The sequence below is a fragment of the Pelobates fuscus genome, chromosome 11, assembly GCF_036172605.1.
Source record: "Pelobates fuscus isolate aPelFus1 chromosome 11, aPelFus1.pri, whole genome shotgun sequence".
Classification (NCBI taxonomy): Eukaryota; Metazoa; Chordata; class Amphibia; order Anura; family Pelobatidae; genus Pelobates; species Pelobates fuscus.
The window spans coordinates 7,281,222-7,303,051 of NC_086327.1; the positions used below are offsets into that span (position 1 = coordinate 7,281,222).

The 21,830-nt window shown below is 42.2% G+C and overlaps 1 protein-coding gene across 15 annotated transcripts in view; it reads left to right on the plus strand.

Moving 5' to 3' along the window:
• The window catches only part of UBR4 (ubiquitin protein ligase E3 component n-recognin 4), an 82,519-nt gene that overhangs the window by 19,903 nt on the left and 40,786 nt on the right, over positions 1-21,830 (plus strand). For 12 of the 15 annotated variants that reach the window (XM_063437055.1, XM_063437059.1, XM_063437060.1 and 9 more), the window contains exons 23-51: positions 118-300; positions 1,867-1,989; positions 3,600-3,942; positions 4,023-4,120; positions 5,410-5,567; positions 8,808-9,020; positions 9,108-9,209; positions 9,935-10,035; positions 11,011-11,209; positions 11,350-11,538; positions 11,616-11,679; positions 11,917-12,108; positions 12,720-12,790; positions 13,794-13,941; positions 14,488-14,712; positions 14,878-15,048; positions 15,156-15,338; positions 16,367-16,525; positions 16,611-16,763; positions 16,873-17,100; positions 17,436-17,593; positions 17,824-17,995; positions 18,073-18,274; positions 18,360-18,523; positions 18,601-18,817; positions 20,047-20,263; positions 20,424-20,456; positions 21,029-21,092; positions 21,631-21,765. In XM_063437055.1, the coding sequence (XP_063293125.1) occupies positions 118-300; positions 1,867-1,989; positions 3,600-3,942; positions 4,023-4,120; positions 5,410-5,567; positions 8,808-9,020; positions 9,108-9,209; positions 9,935-10,035; positions 11,011-11,209; positions 11,350-11,538; positions 11,616-11,679; positions 11,917-12,108; positions 12,720-12,790; positions 13,794-13,941; positions 14,488-14,712; positions 14,878-15,048; positions 15,156-15,338; positions 16,367-16,525; positions 16,611-16,763; positions 16,873-17,100; positions 17,436-17,593; positions 17,824-17,995; positions 18,073-18,274; positions 18,360-18,523; positions 18,601-18,817; positions 20,047-20,263; positions 20,424-20,456; positions 21,029-21,092; positions 21,631-21,765 (4,665 nt within the window). The remainder of the gene's footprint in view (positions 1-117; positions 301-1,866; positions 1,990-3,599; positions 3,943-4,022; positions 4,121-5,409; positions 5,568-8,807; positions 9,021-9,107; positions 9,210-9,934; positions 10,036-11,010; positions 11,210-11,349; positions 11,539-11,615; positions 11,680-11,916; positions 12,109-12,719; positions 12,791-13,793; positions 13,942-14,487; positions 14,713-14,877; positions 15,049-15,155; positions 15,339-16,366; positions 16,526-16,610; positions 16,764-16,872; positions 17,101-17,435; positions 17,594-17,823; positions 17,996-18,072; positions 18,275-18,359; positions 18,524-18,600; positions 18,818-20,046; positions 20,264-20,423; positions 20,457-21,028; positions 21,093-21,630; positions 21,766-21,830) is intronic. The other 3 variants (XM_063437062.1, XM_063437067.1, XM_063437068.1) reach the window with 1 other exon arrangement.

A 21,830-nucleotide genomic window follows, 5' to 3' on the forward strand; every position in this document is an offset into this window, starting at 1 on the left:
TATTGAACTTTTTTTTGCCTTGTATATGAAGTGCATATTATCACATTCTAAGAAATAAATTCTGTATTATACGTATAACATGTGAAGTATTTATTTTCTTTAAAAACCTATTTCTAGGAGGCCTGTGCTCTCCAGTATCACTTCCTTGTTCTGTGGCGGATTCTAGGGATTTTGCCTCCTTCCAAGGTCTACATGAAACAGCTGTCTGGGAATGGGTCAGCCTCTGGGGAATGTGAAATTCTGCACACCCTGCGCTGGGCGTCACGTCTCCGGGTACCATCTTACCAGCAATGGATCAAGGTAGAAAATGGCTTCCAGCCTCTCTCTGTAGGCCCTGGCAGTAAATGTAATATTTAAAAAAAAAAAAAAGATTTTTAATCTCTCGCTGTCAAGGTTGTCATTTTGAAATGAGAAATTTATTTTTTTAGATAAGTAGAGATTGCCAGGAAAAAAAAATAGATTAAAAGTATTTTTACTTTATTGTCTCCTCCAGTTCAGTGATAGTTGCAGTAATGTATACAGAAATTGTGCATGCACCCGCCCCCCCCCCCCCCTCCAGTGTTTTTCAGTGCATTCCTTAATACTCTGTACAGCTGCTCAGGGAAATGCCAAGTGCTTTGCTCCTGACCAGCATTGTTATTTGGCCAAAATACTTGAAATATTATAAACCTATTAGTGTAGGATTAACGCTTACTAGACTAGACATTTCACGATAATGTTTACAGATGATATTCCCTATAAAATGGCATCAGATCATATGTTTTGTGAATGCAGCACAATCCCAGGAGTGCCAATAAGTGCACCTTTATTATCCCTAAATGTTTATAGAATACTTTTCAGTTTCCTAATTAATTGTAATGATAGTGTAACTAATGGGTTTGGACACAGAACTCCGATTTTTAGTAACTGGCTTTATTTATTCATATATTTACAAAGCGGTATTCCTGGCACTACCCTTTATTTACTTACCTGATCCCAGAGCTGATGTCCATTGGTGCTGGGTCCTGCCTCCACCTGCTATGTCCCGCGACGAATGTGGACTAATGCGCATGTGCGGCAAATGCCGTGCGCGCATTAGACGTCCTCATAGGAAAGCATTCAATTAATGCTTTCCTATGGGGAAAAATCTGACACTGGAGGTCCTCATGCAGAGCGTGCGGACATCCAGCGTCCGATATCGGACCAAAGGTCTGTTTCAAAATCTGAAGCGTCTCCAGTGACTGTCTAGTCTAGCCACTGAGGACAGACATGTAAACATTGCAGTTTCTATGGAACTCCATTTTACATTGCAGCACTAAGTACAATAGGGACGCTGTACTCAGACCATTTCATTTAGCTAAAGGGGTCTGGGTGCCTACAGTGTCCCTTTAATGCCCTCCGTTCTGCAACAAATGTGGAAATATAATGTATACTGTCACTGTTAGTATAGCAGTAACTGTCAGGGTTATTTACTAAAGGGAGAATTGTTGAGGATTCAAAGTGAATTTCAGATTTAAGGCCGAAGTAGCCGAACTGGAAAAATGATCAGTCAGCAATGCTTTCACTTTGAATTCCAGATTGTCAGTTTTGTAAATTGTCCTGTGCATGTTTCCATCTGTCCCTTGGAGCTAGGTTTCAGTCACGCCTCTCGAGTCTCTGAGCGCAGATTTAATTTATTAGCAATAGACGTATAAATGGGAAGAATCTCTGTTAGCTGCACAGTGTTTCTGGTGATGGAGAAATGGCCTTCTGCTAGAAACTGGTGCAGCAATAAGATAAATATCTATCTGCATCATGTAACCCCCTCAGATTGTATTATTTATTACTCCTATTACCTGTAATGTCTGTTCCTTCTACATCCACTTACTCTCATTCTGTTTGTTGTAGGATCACCTTGTAAAGCAAGGAATGAAGCCAGAGCAGGCCGCCTCTCTAACTGAGCAAACCTCATCCAAATGTAACTCTCTGAAGTATGACGTGGACGTGGCCGAGGAGTACATTGCCAGACAGGTTAGAGCAGCCATGATGGCGCCATTCTCCTCTTAGGTTGTGAGCTTGTTTGAGCAGGCCTCTCTAACCTTTTGTATTTAACATTTGTGTTTTTTTTTTTTTTTAATTCTTTATTTTTCTCAGTGCAGAGTTAGTTACATACGGAAAGATTGGTGAATGACATAGCAAGTGTTATACATGTAAATCACAAGATATGCTGCACTTTTTTTTTGGGTAGTCAAAAAGATAAGAATGAGCATCAGTATTGTCTAGGAAAGCATGTAACAGGACGTTCGATTTGGACTGACAATATGAACATTTGTTTTATATAACTAGTGTATTATTGTAAAGCTCTACTGAGCATGTTGGCGCTATATAAATAATTATTATGGGATTGTTTTTTTTACACCTGATTTTTATGGTGTTTTGGGTTTATTTTTTTTTTATTTTTGTTTTTTGTTTTTTTGTTCTGTTTAGGGAAATACTAGCTTGACCCTCAATTTGAACCCCCATAAGGTAGTTTAATGTTTAATCCTTTTATTATTTTTGTATTAAACGTACTCTCCTAATAAAACAAACCGCATAAATAGACATCACAATACAAACATCAAAGACCTATATCCCAGCTTATTCCAAATATCAAATTCATTATTACACAAAGACTTCGTATACCAAGATTAGTAACTTTAATATCATAATAAATTGTTTAAAAAGTTTCCCTTATTTTGTTAATCCATTGGTTCTAGTTTTGAATATGTTTAAAGTTATTATTTGCATTGGAAAGTCCCCTTTCCCTTTCCATTTCAAGTTGAAAGATACGTTGGTTTTTATATTGAGAGAAGTCTGGCGTTATTTCTTTCCAGCTTCTCACAATGATTATTTTTGCGGACATAAGGCAATGAAGGATCAATATTTCTTGATTTTTTTTTTTTGATTTTTTTTTTTTTTAAATAGTCATACTATTTAAAAACTGTCATACTGGAGTAAATTAAATCCCAAAATGTAGAGATTCTTGGACAGTTCCACCAAATATGAAGCATTGAATCATGGGCTAGGCATCTCCAACAAAGGGGAGAGTTAGCCGGAGATATTTTAACCAGTTTAGTTGGAACCAAGTACCATCTGTGTACTACTTTAAAAAAAATTTTCTATAATATTAAGGCAATTCATGCCTTTTTTTTAATAGTTTCAAGGGGGAACACCATTCCTCTGCTGTAATTTTTAGGTTCAGGTCTTTTTCCCATAAGGTAGTTTAAACCATTAGATACACATTTTCTACAACTATTTATTTGTTTTTAGAACTTTCCATCAGATGTGCAAATACATGAAAGAACTTTCTTGATAGGTTTGTGTATTTTCTGTCTTGTGCCATTGTCAGAGCAGGAATATCATTTAGATGATGATCCACGCTTAGCAATACAGCATTTAAATTGGTGGTTTTGGTTTTCAGGGCCAGTAGTCACTCACTTGATACATATTCAATTTAATGCGTGAATTTTCTGTTCAGTAGACAGACGTGGGTAAACATTTTTGGTATCTATATTCCTAAGTTTGCTGATTTTGCATTAAGCTTGACTTGTTCTGCAGCCATTCTCTTTGATTAACAGCCCCTGGCTTGCTCTTCTTTTCAGATTTCCACTTACTGCAGCACTGATGGCTACACATTTGAGCAACTTCGACAGGGACCCAACCTGCAGTGCATCTACACTCTGGATGCAATGATCTGCAAGGTTCAGGTGTCTCTGGATGAGCACTTTTCCAAGTTATCAGCTGAGACAGATCCACACAAGCCCTCTCAGGTGGCTAAAAATCTCCTGCCCGCTGCCCTGCAGCTCCTAGATATGTACGCCTCCCTCACCCGCTGCTACCTGCTGCAGAGCCTGCCCGATGAAGCTGGGCCAGACGAGAAGAAACTGCAGGGATACGCAGCCATCTTGGTAATTGGTTCTGCTCGCTGCAAAGCAAACACACTGGGTGAGTAGGGTAATGGGCTAAGACATAGGCCACTGCTCCAAACCTGAATGTACTAAATGCATGTCAATCCTCTTTCACAGGCCCAGTCCTGATTCAGAACCTCCCCACACCTGTGCAGGCTCTGTGTGAGTCCTGGAACAACATCCACACCAATGAATTCCCCAGCATTGGTTCATGGGTGAGTCTGCATGTGTCTCGTTCATTGTGGCAGTGAATTTGCATGAAACCATTGTTGGGCTGTACATAATGTGGACGGGAGTAGGTGGATGTACTTTGTTCTGTAAAAATTTCATGAGGTTTCACATCGCTGGGGTATGTTCTAAAAATGATGTTTGGACAGAATAACATATCATTAGATTAATATCTGCAAATAGGTTTTACCTTTAGATGTTTTTAAACATGTTTTAAAAAAACAAAAGTTTTTTACCACAATAAAGCAATAATGCATAAAAAAAATTCACGTAAACTTAAAATTACAAAATACCTTAAAGGGACACTATAGTCACCAGAACTACTACAGCTTATTGATTTAGTTATGGTGAGTAGAATCATTGCCTTCAGGCTTTTTGCTGTAAACACTGTCTTTTCAGAGAAAATGCAGTGTTTACATTACAGCCTAGTGATAACTTCACTGGCCACTCCTCAGATAGCTGTTAGAGATCCTTCCTGGGTCATGGCTGCCTAAAATGCATCCAAACATTCAGTATCTCCTCCCTCTGCATGCAGACACTGAACTTTCCTCATAGAGATTCATTGATTCAATTCACCTCTATGAGGAGATGCTGATTGGCCAGGGCTGTGTTTGAATCATGCTGGCTCTGCCCCTGATCTTCCTCCTTGTCAGTCTCTGCCAATCCTATGGGGAAGCATTGTGATTGGATCAGGCCACCACTTCTGATGATGTCAGCAGGCAGGTTTTGACTATTCTGATTCAAACAGCATGCAGAGCTACAGCTTCAGGCTTGAATAAAAGTAAGATTTTAGAGGCATGAGGGGCCCAGGGGGGCTAGATGGTGGTTTTAACACTATAGGGTCAGGAATGCATGTTTGTGTTCCTGACCCTATAGTGATCCTTTAAGGCCTCTGCAGTGACCATGAAATGGCCAAAATGTTATCAGAATGTTCTGCTTCTACATTGTATCATAGCTATCCCATGATCCTCTTCTATAGCGCAGGAATTTATTGGATACCAACTGCTAGATATTCATGGTGTATCTCGCATTTAATGCAAATTAGAGGCTAAGAAGGAAATACAAACCAGAAAAGTTTATTTGGGACGTAGTAACACTTCATACAAAATAAAATGCAATTTGTACATTAGGCATTCATATTGTTAGCATATTGATGTATAAGGGGAACCTCTCTATCTTTATCTGCTGAATATAGACCAAACAGCAAATGGCTGAATCCCAAACCTTTCTCTGAGAGTGTTATTTGTGTATAAAATGCTTTCTTTGTAAATTTCAGCGCAATGCGTTTGCCAATGATACAATCCCCTCTGAAAGCTACATTGGAGCCGTGCAAGCAGCCCACCTGGGAACCTTGTGCAGTGCCAGCCTTTCTCTGGCTGCATCACTGAAACATGTCCTGCTCTCCCTGGTCCGGCTCACTGGGGATCTCATTGTGTAAGTACTTCAGTACACCGTCATGGTCTGATTCTCACACAGTAGTTGCTTAACGTGACACTAACCTATTCTCACCTTTTATTTAAAAAAAAAAAAAAGTATAAAAGATGATGCACTTAGATTTCACGTCTAAAAAATGTACTTTTCAGCTGCAAATAGTCGCCTCCTAATAAGAAAATTTCAATAGAGCAGTTCACAGCATGGTCCGTATAAACATTGTTTTCTGCTTGTAAGATTGAGAGAGAGTCATTGATTGACAGATCTCACACACACTTCTACAACCTCTGTGTCTCCAACAGCACCGGCTGAGAGACCGTCTAACTGCTCTATCTGCAAACATTTCTCCCCTTCTGATCTTATGGGACACATTAACTTTTTCTACAAGAGAAATACAATTTAAAGGACCACTCTAGGCACCCAGACCACTTCAGCTTAATGAAGTGGTCTGGGTGCCAGGTCCAGCTAGGGTTAACCCAATTTTTTATAAACATAGCAGTTTCAGAGAAACTATGTTTATAAATGGGTTAAGCCTTCCCCCTAATCCTCTAGTGGCTGTCTCATTGACACCTGCTAGAGGCGCTTGCGTGATTCTCACTGTGAAAATCACAGTGAGAGCACGCAAGCGTCCATAGGAAAGCATTGTAAATGCTTTCCTATGCGACCGGCTGAATGCGCGCGCAGCTCTTGCCGCGCATGCGCATTCAGCCGACGGGGCGGAGAGGAGGAGGAGAGCTCCCCGCCCAGCGCTGGAAAAAGGTACATTTTAACCCTTTTCCCTTTTCCAGAGCCGGGCGGGAGGGGGACCCTGAGGGTGAGGGCACCCTCAGGGCACTCTAGTGCCAGGAAAACAAGTGTTTTCCTGGCACCAGAGTGGTCCTTTAACACTTGAGTTTGTCTGCATGTTATTCACAAAGCAAATGGGTCTCATGCCCAGCTTGGTGTAATTATTTAGGTATAATCTTCACAAGGTGCAAAATAAATAAATATTTTTTTTTATTGATGTTTGACGCTTTCAAATGAGGAATCCAGAATTCTTTTATTAAATCAGTAACCATGTGGCAACAACAAATCCATCACAGTGACCCGTTTACCAATCGCCAGGAATTATGTTTGAATCTTCAACATTGAGTAATCATTTAATTAAAGGAACTCTGTGGGCTGTAACTTTCAACTCATTGACGTGGTTATAGTGTCTGGAGTACCGCGGCCCTTTTTCTGAAGGTATAGACACCAAGCCAGAGACTCTTGACCGCAGGACACCCGCGACGCAACTTCGTGGCCTACACGTGATAGATGGGCAGAGGCGGCCGCTCAAATCATTCTGAATGGCAATCTTGTGCTCCTACTCCCCTACCCACCGGACTTGTGGGGGTCATCCCGGTCCCCCTACAGTTCAGTCCAAAGCTTGACCCACTGCTTCTGGGCCCCACTAATCTGAATGCTGGGTCTACGCCACGCAATCAAGATGGTGGTTGGGATTCCTAAGATGACCCCTGCGGGCTGTGCTGACCACGTGCAGCCTACCGGTGGATTGTTGGCTAGCTTTGACCAAGGGTGTGATGCATTCTGGAAACAAATTCAGGAAAGTCAGGAGAGAAGAAATAAAGCGGAGGGATGCAAGCAGCTGTTACACACCTCATCCTGCACAGTCTTGATAAAACCCACGAGAAGCTGTACGCCTGGGCCTGTTTGGAGGAACGGCAGGAGGAGGCGAAACACTTCATATGTTAAGTGGAGACCTCGTGAGACCCCAGTACCTCCTGCCAAACAGATGCTCACAGAGCAGGGCTGAAGGAACCTACAGGCAAGCATTTATCCATACTGGATGGACAGAGGACTGCGAGTGCCATACAGAGGATGCTACCATAGTGCAGCAAAGTAAACGAATGGCCCAACATCACAGGTCGGGGAATAGATTCCTCAAATTGGACATTGGCTGATTTCGGGTTACTAGTCTGAAGACTTACACTGCTCTCTCTCCCACTCACATTTATGGTCTGAGGGTATAATTGCTAACATTCGTTTTCCTTTGCTGGTTTAACCATGCTCCCTTTCCCAATTCTCTATAGCCTCATGTTCTTTCTTTTTTGTTTAGTTATGTTTTATCTGCCTTATTTGTTTTATCTGTTAGCCGCACTGCAATTTTGCCCTGCTGTTTCCTGTATGTCTAGGACTGGTGTAGGGAATCCTATAATCGGTTTAAGTATGTCTAGCATAATTCATTCATAGTTAAATCACTGTTTACCCTCTAGATCAGGCTTCCCCAAACTCCGGCCCTCCAGATGTTGCTGAACTACAACTCCCATGATTCTCACCCTATCTATTTCATTCATAGAATCATGGGAGTTGTAGTTCCGCAACATCTGAAGGGCCGGAGTTTGGGGAAGCCTGCTCTTAGTGAATGTTCAGCATATGTCACCTCTATTTAATTTGGAGCCTGTCTTTGAACACATAACTCGGTTTACTAACGCTCATTGTTTCCTCTACCTTAAGATTACGTTTCATGGTACACAAAAAAAGTGCTCCGTATCATGATCGCTCATATATAAAGCTTATTTTCTCTCATGCTGTGTGTCATTACTAACACATGTATTTCACTCTGCACCTCCAAAAATAAAGGGAAAAAAAAGGGTTCCTGGCCACTCAAAGCCTAAGCTCTACTGGAAATGTGGCACAGGCAGAGATTACAAACTTCCTTTTAGCCATACTAATTCGTACAAGCAGTGGGTGCTGTTACAGGCTCAAAGTGGTCAGCTGACACTCTGCCAATCACAGCCGTCTGTTGCTGCTAGGGTTAATGCTTCCTCGTTATCCCAAGCTGCACAGAGGGGCACATCTGCTGGGGACTCTCGTTTAGCTGAAGTGAAGGATTGCTATTTTGGACTCCAGATACTATAACCACTTAAATTAGATGAAGCAGATACAGTGTCCCTTTAAGTAGTTGATGCCTTTTTTTTTTTTCTTTTCTTATAAAAGTTTAGTGCATGTGAGAAGTCTGGGGGTCCTTTCCTGTTTGTGGAATAAATGTTAGTCACCAATTTTAGGCATATTGTGGAAATATTCTTGTTTGAGTTGGAAGGGGCATATTTAAATTCTGCTTAATAACATGCAAAAATTCTTTAAGATGCAGTAGTAGTTTAGCAATACAAAATACGTTCCTGTATTCATTATCAGTGGAATAGTCTTCCTTGTTAAAGGACTGCCATAACTTGTTCACAACAAACTGTCCTGTAACCGTAGATGGTGTCCCGAGGAGCTGGACTCACGCCAGCTAATACAGTCCCTTCTGCCTCTGCTCCTGGAAAGCTGCACAGAGAGTGTGGCCGAGCTCTGCAGCACATCCTTGGAGAGAGTCCTTGGACCGGCAGAATCAGATGAGTTTTTATCACGGGTGTATGAGAAACTGATCACAGGCTGTTACAATATCTTGGCCAACCATTCCGATCCCAGCAGGTAAGAAATGGTTGGTAGGCTTTTGAAGCCGGTGCTAAATGATTTGTCCTTTTCCCATGTCCACCATTGTCCTATGTCTTTATTTAGTGGGTTGGATGAGTCCATCCTGGAGGAATGTCTGCAGTACCTGGAAAAGCAGCTGGAGAGCAGCCAGACCCGCAAGGCGATGGAGGAGTTCTTCACAGAGAGGTAAAACAGCCATGGCAACCTGGCAACTCAAGTGTGTGTGTGTGTGTGTGTGTGTGTGTGTGTGTGTATATATATGTATATATATATATATGTGTGTGTGTGTGTATTTGATGGTATGTAATCTGCTATTTTAGATACTGTTTGAGTTTTGCATTACAACATTTGTGGAATGGACGGAGTGGTTTTGTGGCACATCAAAGCATTCAGGCAGTGTGTGTGTGTGTGTTGGTTATGGAGGCTCCCTGGTGTGTATATAGACATTGAGACAATATGTATATGATATTGAGGGTTCCTTTTGTATATAAAGCTATTGAGGCAGTGTGTGTGTGTATGTTATTGAGGGTTCCTTTTGTATATAAAGCTATTGAGGGTGTGTGTATCTTACTGTGTGTGTGTATCTTACTGTGTGTGTGTGTGTGTGTGTGTGTGTGTGTATCTGACTGTGTTTGTGGCAGTGTGTGTATCTGACAGTATGCCTGTATCTGGCTGTGTTTGTGTCAGTGTGTGGATTTGGCTGTTTGTGTCAGTGTATGTGTACCTTTGTGTCAGTGTTTATGTGTATCTGTGTGTATGTATACATGTGTCTGTGTACTTGTTTGTCAGTTTGTGTGTGTGTGTGTGTGTTACGAAAGGTCCCTGTTGTGTATATATGCATTGACACTGTGTGTGTGATGGAAGGTGAGATCATCATTTTGTCTGACGAGCATTTCTTTTTTGCACCGTAGAGGTGAATTGGTGCAAATAATGATGTCCACTGCAAACGAGGCTCTTTCAGCTAAATTCTGTAACAAGGTTTTGAAGTTCTTCACCAAACTCTTCCAGCTCAGTAAGTAATGTCAAAATATTGGAGAGCTGCGATTAAACCGCTTACAGTGATGAGAATGATGCACAGAGCTAGTAATGTAGGATTTTTTCTAAATTAGGATTTTGTTTTTACAGTTTGTTTGAGATTTTCCCAGTGTCTCCTCTGACACTGGGACGTGTCTAATTATTATTCTTTAAATATTGCCGAATAGCTGAAGAATTGGTTAGTGAGATAATTTTAAAACCGAAGAAAGATTGCTAAGCTAATGCAATCAGAGCTACTGCCCTATATATTGCATTAAAGGTGCTTCTATAACAAGCTTAAACCCCTTCCCTCCCATCACTGTGTATATACACCTCTCCCTCTTATTACGTATCCTTGTTAAAGAGAGCAGCTACACTAGTGTTGAGGTCAGACTGTTTTGTGTATTTTACTAAACTGTGCTCTCCTTTCTCCGACATGTCCAGCAAACCTTCCACAGTCACTCACCATTCAGCTGGATAGAATTTGTTTTGTCTGGTTAATTCCCTTTCTAAATTTACCTGTGTAACATTTCTGTTCTAGCATGATTCTCTATGCTCTTCTACATGCCAGCAGGGAAATTGTTATTAAGTAAAATTATATATCTGTGAATACTTTTCTAGCAACCTATTTCATTACCACTCTTTGTGTCACTATACCCCACTCCCTCTAGCATGTAAGCTCATTAAGCAGGGCCCTCATCCCCTCTGTTCCTGTGCATCCATTTGTTTGGTTACAACTACGTGTCTACCCATTGTACAGCGATACGGAATTTGCTGGACCTATATAAATAATAATGTATATAATAGTATAATACCTCTGTTCGATACTTGGATTTTTAAAAATTAGTTCAAAGCATTTCTTCGCCTTTTTCTCTCAGACTAATCATCTGGTAGCTGCTTGTTTTGTGAGGAATGCCTTTAGTCATTGATTAGCATGTTACGCCTCCCTTATAAACTGCTCTGACATTTGCAGCTGAAAAGAGTCCAAACCCGAGCCTGCTGCGTCTTTGTGGGACCCTTGCTCAGCTCGCCTGTGTGGATCCCCCGCAGTTACAGTCCTGGCTAATACGCATGACGACTTCTCCACCCAAAGATTCTGACCAGTCTGAGATCGTCCAGGAGAACCGGCAGTTATTACAGCTGCTCACAGCTTATATTGTGAGAGAGAACAGGTATTGTAACATTAATATTGGCTATTATTGGATGTCTGTTGATGGAGCTGCATTGAACAATTAGTTGCCCTCCAGGTGCAGGCTGTGTGGTAGGATTCCTTGTCTTGTACTTCTCCTAACTTTGCAAATGTCTCTTGCAGCCAAGTTGGCGAAGGTGTATGCACTGTGCTGCTCAGCACTCTCATTCCAATGGCCACTGATCTTCTTTCCAATGGAGACGGAACTGGTTTCCCAGAACTCATGGTGGTGATGGCCACGCTCGCCAGTGCCGGACAAGGTGCTGGTCACCTCCAGCTTCACCGAGCGGCCATGGACTGGTTATTGAGATGGTAAGTGAAGCTTGGAGTGAATACAGAGTTCCAGAACTTGAGCTCAAATAATATTTAATAATCGCTTTCCATTCCAGTAAGAAGTATCTCTCCCAGAAAAACGTTGTTGAGAAGATGAACAGCAATGTCATGCAGGGGAAGGTGAGAATGCCCTCATTTCGTCTTTGTAGCCGTGTATGTGAAATGATTGTTTATTTGCTTCAGTTAAGCCCTGATGCCCAAAGAAATGGTGGGCAGTGTCCGTTATCCTAATAAACATATTCATCTTTGTTAACTTCTGAAATGTAAAATGTTTTGTTTTTGTTGTTGTTTGTATTGAATGATATGTCCTTCTTCAGTTTATTAAAAAACAATGCATATTCCTTTGCTTCCTGTTAGCACGTGACAATCTTGGAGTGTACGTGCCACATCGTCACTTACCTTGCAGACGTCACCAATGCATTAAGTCATAATGCAGGGCAGGGGCACCCTCACCCACCTGTGGATGGTGAGGAAAGGGCCATTGAGGTGGATTCAGACTGGGTGGAGGAGCTGGCGGTTGAAGAAGATGATTCTCAGGCTGAAGACTCAGTAAGTTGTTTTCTGCTCATTTATTTCTATTCTTCTGCTTAAAATTTGCGGTCTTTGCAATATCGTTTTTGAGTGTTATAAAGCGAAGATCTTTGTGAAATACATTGACTGACTGCGTTGGAATTTCATTGAAATCAAAACATAAAGACAAACTACTTTGTTTTATGGTCAAGCCTGAACTTGACACGATTTGACAAACTGTGGAGCTTCTACATTGAAATGTTGTCAATTACTGCAACCATCTGTGTGAGGTGAACATTGCAAGATTTGGTCTTTGTAGAATCCATGGTTTTGAGCGAGAGTACAGCAGTTGTGCTTGCTCTGTCTGATGGTGAAGCCAGAGAGACTGCTTTAGTTAAGTATAATGTCCTTTAGCTTCTCCTCTGATCTGCTACTCAGAATGTCTTGATGTAAAGACCCTGAAGTTGTCAGAGCAGTGTTTAATAGACAGAGCACAGAAACTGATCCGTCTAATGGATGGCCATTAATTGAGTACTTCAGCAAGTCTATGCAGCTTTAGCTTTTAAAATTTAGTGGAGTGGACACTCTTCGTCTATACAGTACATGAACACATGCCCATTCTTACTGGATGCCCTTAATTTTACTTACAGGATGAAGATTCACTGTGTAACAAACTGTGTACGTTTACAATCACACAGAAAGAGTTCATGAATCAGCATTGGTAAGTCCTGTTTCTGGAACTTTACTTTCCCATATAGCATTGGTGGCTCTTGTATTTGTTCCCTACCTTTCTTTACGGCATTTGTGATTCGTTTATTGGTTCCTTACACTCCCATTTGGCATGTGTGGCTTTGGTAAGGTTCCCTACCCTCCCATATGGCATGTGTGGCTCTGGTAAGGTTTCCTACCCTCCCGTGCGGCTCTGGTAAGGTTTCCTACCCTCCCGTGCGGCTCTGGTAAGGTTTCCTACCCTCCCGTGCGGCTCTGGTAAGGTTTCCTACCCTCCCGTGCGGCTCTGGTAAGGTGCCCTACCCTCCCGTGCGGCATGTGTGGCTCTGGTAAGGTGCCCTACCCTCCCGTGCGGCATGTGTGGCTCTGGTAAGGTTCCCTACCCTCCCGTGCGGCATGTGTGGCTCTGGTAAGGTTCCCTACCCTCCCATGCGGCTCTGGTAAGGTTTCCTACCCTCCCATGTGGCATTTGTGGCTCTGGTAAGGTTTCCTACCCTCCCATGTGGCATGTGTGGCTCTGGTAAGGTTTCCTACCCTACCATGTGGCATGTGTGGCTCTGGTAAGGTTTCCTACCCTACCATGTGGCATGTGTGGCTCTGGTAAGGTTTCCTACCCTACCATGTGGCATGTGTGGCTCTGGTAAGGTTTCCTACCCTACCATGTGGCATGTGTGGCTCTGGTAAGGTTTCCTACCCTACCATGTGGCATGTGTGGCTCTGGTAAGGTTTCCTACCCTCCCATGTGGCATGTGTGGCTCTGGTAAGGTTTCCTACCCTACCATGTGGCATGTGTAGCTCTGGTAAGGTTCCTTACCATCCGGTGCGGCATGTGTAAGGTTTCTTACCCTCCTGTGCATTGTCTGTGACTTGTATGACATCAGCAATTTTTGTTTTTGTTTGTCAGATATTTTCTAGTGAGGTAGACTCCTTGCCTTTTCTTTCATTTTGATTCTCCTAGACTACAGCCCCCTGATTTCTCCTCCCTCTGTAATTAGGTACCACTGTCACACTTGCAAGATGGTAGATGGCGTTGGCGTGTGTACGGTATGTGCTAAAGTCTGTCACAAGGACCATGAGATTTCCTACGCAAAGTACGGATCTTTCTTTTGCGATTGTGGAGCAAAGGAGGATGGCAGCTGTCTGGTAAGAGCATGGTTATGGAAAGAATATGTTCCCTAAAAAGGAATTCTCTAATAATCCAAAAGTGTTCCCTGTATATTCCTCCACGGTCTATAATCCACCTTATTGCAATTTGTAAAAGAACCTCTTTTATTTGGCACAAGGGTGCAGTAACATTGCTTTATTAATAGCTAACTGATAATCTAATCAGCAATGTGGTACATGAAGTAATGGGTTAACAAGGAGTTAGTGGATGTGTAAGATCCCGTCTGTGCAGCATCTCTCAAGCACTATTCCCTCCAATGGAATTGCTTTCTTTGAGTTGTCCCCAAACTTTTTAAGACCCTAAACAAAAAGTGGGGGCTACAGGGAGGGCTGAGCACACAGAGAAACTGTGTCTGAGATATCACAATGATTTATTATATTACTCCGGTGTTTTGATTCCAATGCCTGACACTATCTGGCCATGAAGTGGGGCTGTAGCTATTCTGTCAGAGAGTTCAGACTCTCAATCATCTGCAGCAAAACAATTCCTTTAAACCATGAAAGGAAAACACACTTCTCCCTTAGGCCCTGGTTAAGAGAGCCCCCAGCAGTGGTATGAGCTCCACCATGAAGGAATCTGCCTTCCAGAGCGAGCCTCGCCTTCCAGAGAGCGCCATCCGGCTTCCAGGCACTGCCCTCACCGACAAAGGGAAAGTCACCATCAGCGACGGCAAAGGGGATGATGAAAAGCCAAAAAGAAGCAGCCTATGCCGTAACATTGAGGGCTGCAGAGAGGAGCTCCTGTGTCAGGTGAATGAAAAATCTAATCTGCAGATAAAGCAGTTCTTGGGCAAGGTTGTAAAAAACCTCCAGCTGCTTCCTATCCCTGCCATGGTACATTTTTTACATGTAATGTTTTATCTACTCCCGATGTAGGCGCTAGTGATCCTCTAACAGATTCATCTTTCCTTCCAGGCCAATGTCTCATTCGCACCTATAGTTTTGGACATGTTGAATTTCCTGATGAGTGCCATAAGGAACAACTTCCAGCAGGCATCTGCCGTAGGAAGTAGCAGCCGAGCTCAGCAGGCCCTGAGTCAGCTACACTCTCTGGTCAAGAATGTTGAGATGACAGACCAGCTCATGGTATGCTCTGCACATCAATGGATAAGCCACATAGCAATTTGTAGTTTACCCTCGTGGTTTGTATTTAATCATGGCACATCCATGTGTGCATGTTTTTGTTTCTGTAGGTTCCCACTCTGGGTTCCCAAGAAGGAGCTTTTGAAAATGTAAGAATGAATTACAGCGGTGACCAGGGTCAGACAATCCGCCAACTGATCAGTGCTCACGTTCTGCGCAGAGTCGCAATGTGTGTGCTGTCCTCCCCACATGGCCGCAGGCAACATCTTGCAGTCAGCCACGAGAAAGGAAAGGTAAGTACGCAGATCTCGGTCAAACATATATACCCGTCATGCAAAACCAGACCTATGATATTCAGTATGTAGAGTTTAAAGATAAAGTTAACAATGGCAACAGCCTGAAGGGAAGCATTCATTCTTAAAGGAATGACTAATAAAGTTATGGGGTTAAAATCCTTCAGTGACATGTAAGAGTTGACCAGAGTGATGGGTAATATCAGGATGTAAGGAGCAAGGTATTTAGCTATAAAGTAGCTGGGTGTTTGAGTGGTCTATTTTCTTTTTTGATTTAAAGATTTATTTTTGTATCATTATCATTAACCCCTTAAGGACACATGACGTGTGTAACACGTCATGAATCCCTTTTATTCCAGAAGTTTGGTCCTTAAGGGGTTAAAGGGACACTGTATACACCCAGGCCACTTTAGCTCATTGAAGCAGTCTGGGTGCAATGTCCCTTTTGCAGCTCTAAGTCTGCCCTCAGTAGCTGTCTACCAGAGAGCCACTGGAGGGCTTCCTGTATCGAAACAGACCTTTTGTCTGCTCTGCACGAGGACCTCCAACGTCAGATTTTTTTCTCCATTGATTAATGCTTTCCTGTGGGTAAATTCTAATGTGAGCGCGGCCATTGCTGCACATGCGCATTAGGTCTCCCAGGCCCTGGATTCAGCGCCGTGAGGGAGGGGGGCACCTTGGAAACCTATAGTGCCTGGAAAACTGCTTTGTTTTCCTGGCTCTGTAGAATCCCCTTATCCCTTTTTGTGAGGCTACTTCTCTGTGTATGTCTTTCAGTGTGTTAATGAATTGCATGACGTTTCAGTCCATTACTTTAACCATTCTACGTGAAGGCAGTATTCAACCAAAACACCTTCAGGGTTATAAACAAACCCTTTGATTTCAGGGAATGAAAAAGCAGAATTGAGTACATTCTCCAAGTCTGCTCGGTTTCCAGCTTATCCATTCTGGGCTAAACGATCAGTTAGGTATTATCTTCCATGATTATCCTTTCCATTCTGTAGCCTATTACTTTTCTCTTTCCCTAGATCACAGTGTTACAGCTCTCTGCTCTGTTGAAGCAAGCCGATTCCAGTAAGAGGAAACTGACCCTGACGCGTTTAGCTTCTGCCCCGGTACCTTTTACAGTTCTCAGTTTGACTGGCAATCCCTGCAAAGAGGACTATCTGGCTGTGTGTGGCTTAAAGGTGCACCTTTTTTGTTGTTGTTTTTCTCTGTTATACCTTGTTATAGAATGCACTTTCTAATTCCTTTTTGCTTCTCTGTCCGCAGGATTGCCACGTTCTAACTTTCAGCAGCTCCGGTTCTGTATCCGACCATCTGGTGCTTCACTTGCAGCTGGCAACTGGAAACTTCATCATTAAAGCGGTTTGGCTTCCAGGCTCACAAACTGAGCTGGCCATCGTTACTGCAGACTTTGTGAAGGTAAGTGGCCCAGAGGCCAGTGACTTACAGTTTTAGAGTTTCTCATTGCTTCTGGGAGAGATGGTGAAATCCTACAAATAAGTGTTTTATGTAAATGTTTTTTTTCCAGGTGTATGACCTGTCCGTCGATGCTTTGAGCCCCACGTTTTACTTTCTGCTTCCGAGCTCTAAAATCCGAGACGTCACATTCCTTTTTAACGAAGAGGGGAAGAATATCATCGTCATTATGTCTTCAGCAGGTTATGTTTACACCCAGCTCATGGAGGAGTCCAGCAGCGCTCAGCACGGGCCTTTTTACGTCACCAATGTATTGGAAGTTAATCATGAAGACCTGAAGGTTAGAATAGGGCAATATATTTAATGTTAATCTTTCTAGATGGGTTTCATTCTCAAGTGACTCTTAAAAATGCTTCTTAACCCCGGCAGCCACTATATTAAACTGTTTGTGGAAGGTTTAGCTATTGAGTGTCACAGGCTCTGTGAGAGAAAGATATATAGATAGATATTTTATTCATTACTCCATTGTGCTGCTGCCGTGATAACTATTAGGCGTTCCTCTATTTTTCCATTGTGTCCCCCCCAATCCAATGAAGAATAATACTCCATAAAATGGCACTGGTGTATTCTTGTCTTTTTTTTATGGCTGATTCTTGCTTTGTTTCCTTAATGCAGGACAGTAATGGACAGGTGGCTGGAGGAGGAGTCTCTGTCTATTACTCTCACGTCTTGCAGATGCTCTTCTTTAGCTATTGTCAAGGAAAATCATTTGCTGCAACTACAAACCGCTTGTCTCTGGAGATTGTGCGGCTCTTCCCCATCAACATTAAAGGGTGAGTTTGGGCAGCTTCTAAAAAGACCCACAGCATTATTCGCTATAGTTTCAACCGTTGGCAATCCCCTGCAAATTTTAGCCTAAATGGCTAAATTGGAAATAATCCTTTATCCATGTTTGTTCATTTATTTTGGCCTGAAATTTGAAATTCACTTTGAATTCCCCGCAGCTCACTTTCATGAATAACTCTCATAACCGATTCTAAGTTCTCTCTAATTCCCTTCACAGTTCAAATGGAGGAAGTAAGACTTCACCGGCACTTTGTCAGTGGTCCGAAGTAATGAACCATCCTGGCTTGGTGTGCTGTGTCCAGCAAACCACAGGTATTCCTCTCGTAGTCATGGTGAAGCCAGACAGTTTTATGATTCAAGAAATCAAGACCTTGCCTGCTAAAGCCAAAGTGAGTACACACAAGTGCATTTAGAGAACTCCATTGTTAGCTTGTTGCAGCACTTACACACCATTTATCCCACCCAGATCCAGGATATGGTAGCCATTCGACACACGGCTAGCAACGACCAGCAGAGAACCACCATGATCCTTCTGTGTGAGGACGGAAGCCTGCGGATATATATGGCCAGCGTGGAGAACACGTCCTATTGGCTGCAGCCCTCTCTCCAACCCAGCAGCAGTATCAGTGTCATGAAACCAATGCGTAAACGCAAACCGGCTGCAGTCAGTAAGTACTAATAAAAAGCACTTCTTGAAACTTTGTCTCCCTTTTAATCCGCAGAGAATTCATCTTAATAACTTCCTTCTTCCAGTGACCCGAGCATCCAGCCAAGTGACCTTCCCCATAGACTTCTTCGAACATAACCAGCAGCTGACAGACGTGGAGTTTGGTGGGAACGATCTCCTGCAGTTGTACAACGCTCAACAGATAAAACACCGGCTAAATTCCACTGGGATGTATGTGGCAAACACCAAGGTACGAGGGCTTTCTTACAACCTACTGTTTTAACCTCTTAGAAGCCTCCCTTCTCATTCACTTGCCCTTACTTTCAGCCTGGAGGATTTACAGTTGAAGTCTCCAATAACAATAGCACGATGGTCATGACCGGAATGCGTCTCCAGATTGGCACACAAGCCATTGAGAGAGCCCCGTCGTACATAGAAATGTTTGGCCGTACCATGCAGCTGAATCTGAGCCGTGCGCGTTGGTTTGACTTCCCGTTTACTCGAGAAGAAGCCTTACAGGCTGACAAAAAACTTACCATATTCTGTAAGTGATCATTTTATTTAAATGAATGTAAATGTAATGTTACTTTTGTGTTTGAGATAACTGGAAAACTAAGAGGCGCACACAATTACGTTTTTGGTGTTGTAGCATAATGGCCTCCTTCCTGTAAAACCCACAAAGTAATTGAAAAATAAATGAAGGTAAATCTGGAAGTGTTCAGATCACTCGGTAGATTCAGTGTAACCTGTGCACTACACGGCTCACATGTTGAATTTAATAACACTTTGTCCACAGGGTATGGAGTTTCCAGAGTTGTTTGTTTTTATATATACCTTCTGGTTTGTGGCATTTACTGGGTATACAGCTGTAAGACTCTCCTGAGACAGTGGTCCCCTGATTTGCTGCTAGCTGGCTAAACGTAGAGTTTGAGGTGAGGCAGAGTGGAAAAAAGGCTAACTTCAGAGCTCTGGAAGGAAATAAATTACACCAACACAGTATGTGGATGCAACAAAAGAAAGCAGATGGGGTTGCCATCTTCATTTATTTCATGCAAATAGGACATATTTTTAAAAGGTGTCTTTCACTCATTGCCTCTGTGGAATCATGGAAATCCATCAAATGCCTGGCGGTGCCAGGGCAGGATTGTGTCACATTTAGTTATTCTAAATCTGACACTTTTAGTAAATATACTGTTGGTTTCTAAGAAATACTTTTATCTGGTCCCAGAGCAGGAGCCAGCTTGCCCCTCTGATGGTAAATCTGCTCCCTTTGCAGTTAGAATAGCTTTGGTCTCACACCACAAGAGGACATATCCTATGACTCCACTAAAAAGATCCCCAACAGCAGGAAGATAATTGTGGCAATTATTATTTAAAATAACGTATCCAAGTAGCTAGTTCAACTTAAAGCTAGAAATTAGAATTAATAGTCTGTTTTCTTATTTCATTTTAGTTATAAACAGTCTCTACTACTTCTCAAGGACTGCTCCTACGTCATATTAGACATGGTAGTAGATGCTGTTTATTAAATTAAATATATGGTACATTTAAGATGGCAAACAACAAAGTGCCTTAAAACACCTCACCGAAAATGGAAGAAAACTACTTTTTCCTTCTGTAAAAACCCCATATTGTATTTCTGAACCACTCTTACGATGAATTAAACAATTTAACTCTTAATGTAAGTATTGTATTTTGGAGCCAATTGAGGTTTGTTAAACCATTTGAACTGTCCCAGCTCCAGCTTTTAATTTCTCCCCTGATATATTCCAGTTGGTGCATCGGTGGACCCTGCTGGTGTTACCATGATAGATGCCATTAAAATCTACGGAAAGACAAAGGAACAGTTTGGCTGGCCAGATGAGCCCCCTGAGGAATTCTCATCTGCCTCTGTCAGCAGTGTGTGCCCCCCCAATCTAAACCAAGGGAACGGTTCACCAGATGGGGAGACTGCTGCTCCACCCTCCAGTAATGGCACAGTTATTGAGAGGTAAGTCTGTGATCAAGGTGGTCACAGCTAGATTGTTTGTTTGTCCACATCCTCTCCTCCCCATGGGGTTCGCCCTAACCTGAGTCCAATCAGTTCTCTTAGCTTCACATGTTGTTTTTTTGTTTTGTTTGTTGTTTTTGTGTTCCTTGCTCCCCCAAAGTTCTGACCCTGAACCCCTAACGATCTTGGACCGGTTAGTAGGTTTTCTTTACTCTGCACGAGAAAGTGTGCGCACAGAGCTCAGCCAGTGTGCCTAATGCGCTTTGAGTCCGTGACCCTTTTTGCATGGCAGTCTCTGGTTTAGATTTTACATTGAACATATGACTTGCTTGGCCTCTTTTAAGTCCAAGCTCTTACAATATTTTTCATTAGGCATGTGGCTCTTGCCAGTTGATTAATATTTTGGTACTTGTTATGCACAACCTGCATCGCTACTTCTGAATCACAGAGCACAGTATAATTATCTGTAATTTACAGGCCACAATTATTCCAAGAAATGGTAAATAACTTCCTCTTTTAGTAAGCCAGCCCTGACAACATGCATCCAGACAGACCTTTGTGGCTTCCCGTGGCTTGCCTTGCACACATACACTGTTTTTGCAAATAACCCTTCACTTTTGTCATTAAACAAATGTTCGATACACCAGAATAGGATGAATTCATTTTGTATAATTCGCAAGTAGGCTGTATTATATTTCTAGTCTTGTCTATCAGAAATGCATTGCTTTGGGATCTTGTAAAATCCAGAGTATTTCTCCTTTCTAGACTTGTGGGAAGCTCCCTGGAAGCCCTTGAAAGCTGTTTTGGTTTGGGCCCCATCCCAGAGAAGGTATGTCACTGATTTCTGAATTAATTTCCATTCGTAAAGTCAATTGTGAAGGATTTAGTTTAAAAATATTGTATTTCAAAGAACAAGTTTGTAATGTAGACATTAAAAACATTGCCATAAGCAGCGTTGCACTCCTGTGTATTTTAATTTATATCGTCAAACAGCTCAGTAACAATGAGTTTGAATTGTGTACATTGTAAAGAGGACTAGCACAACATATGCAAAGTTCATTTCGTTTTAAAAATTGTAACAAATATGTTAAAGCTAAAATGTGAATAGATACTGAATTTAAGTACTTTACATTTGTGTGTTTTTCCCCCCATCATTGTGATTGTTTACGATAATTGGCACATTCAGCCCTTAACTCATGCTGCAGTGTCAAAGACAAATAACTTGTTAGCCATGGTCCATATTCCATTCCATGCACAGTTAAGGGGGAGATAAGAAATAGTAGTGTTTCCATTTGTTGGGGGTGAGGGGTTATATTTATTGTTCTGTATTTGTTTCTCTATCTGATTTTTTTTTTTTTGTCTCTCAGGAGAAGACTAAGGCCTCTGCTTTGGAACTTGCCACAGTCCTGCTTTCAATGCCAACACCAGCTAGTGTCCAGCTCCAGACAAAAAGTCTTCTAGCAAGTCTGCACAACAATCGCTCTGCATACCACAACCACAAGGTAGGTGGATACAGCTCCCTGTATCTGAAGGAATGTATGAGTTTCTCCTGATCGAGAGGAAATGC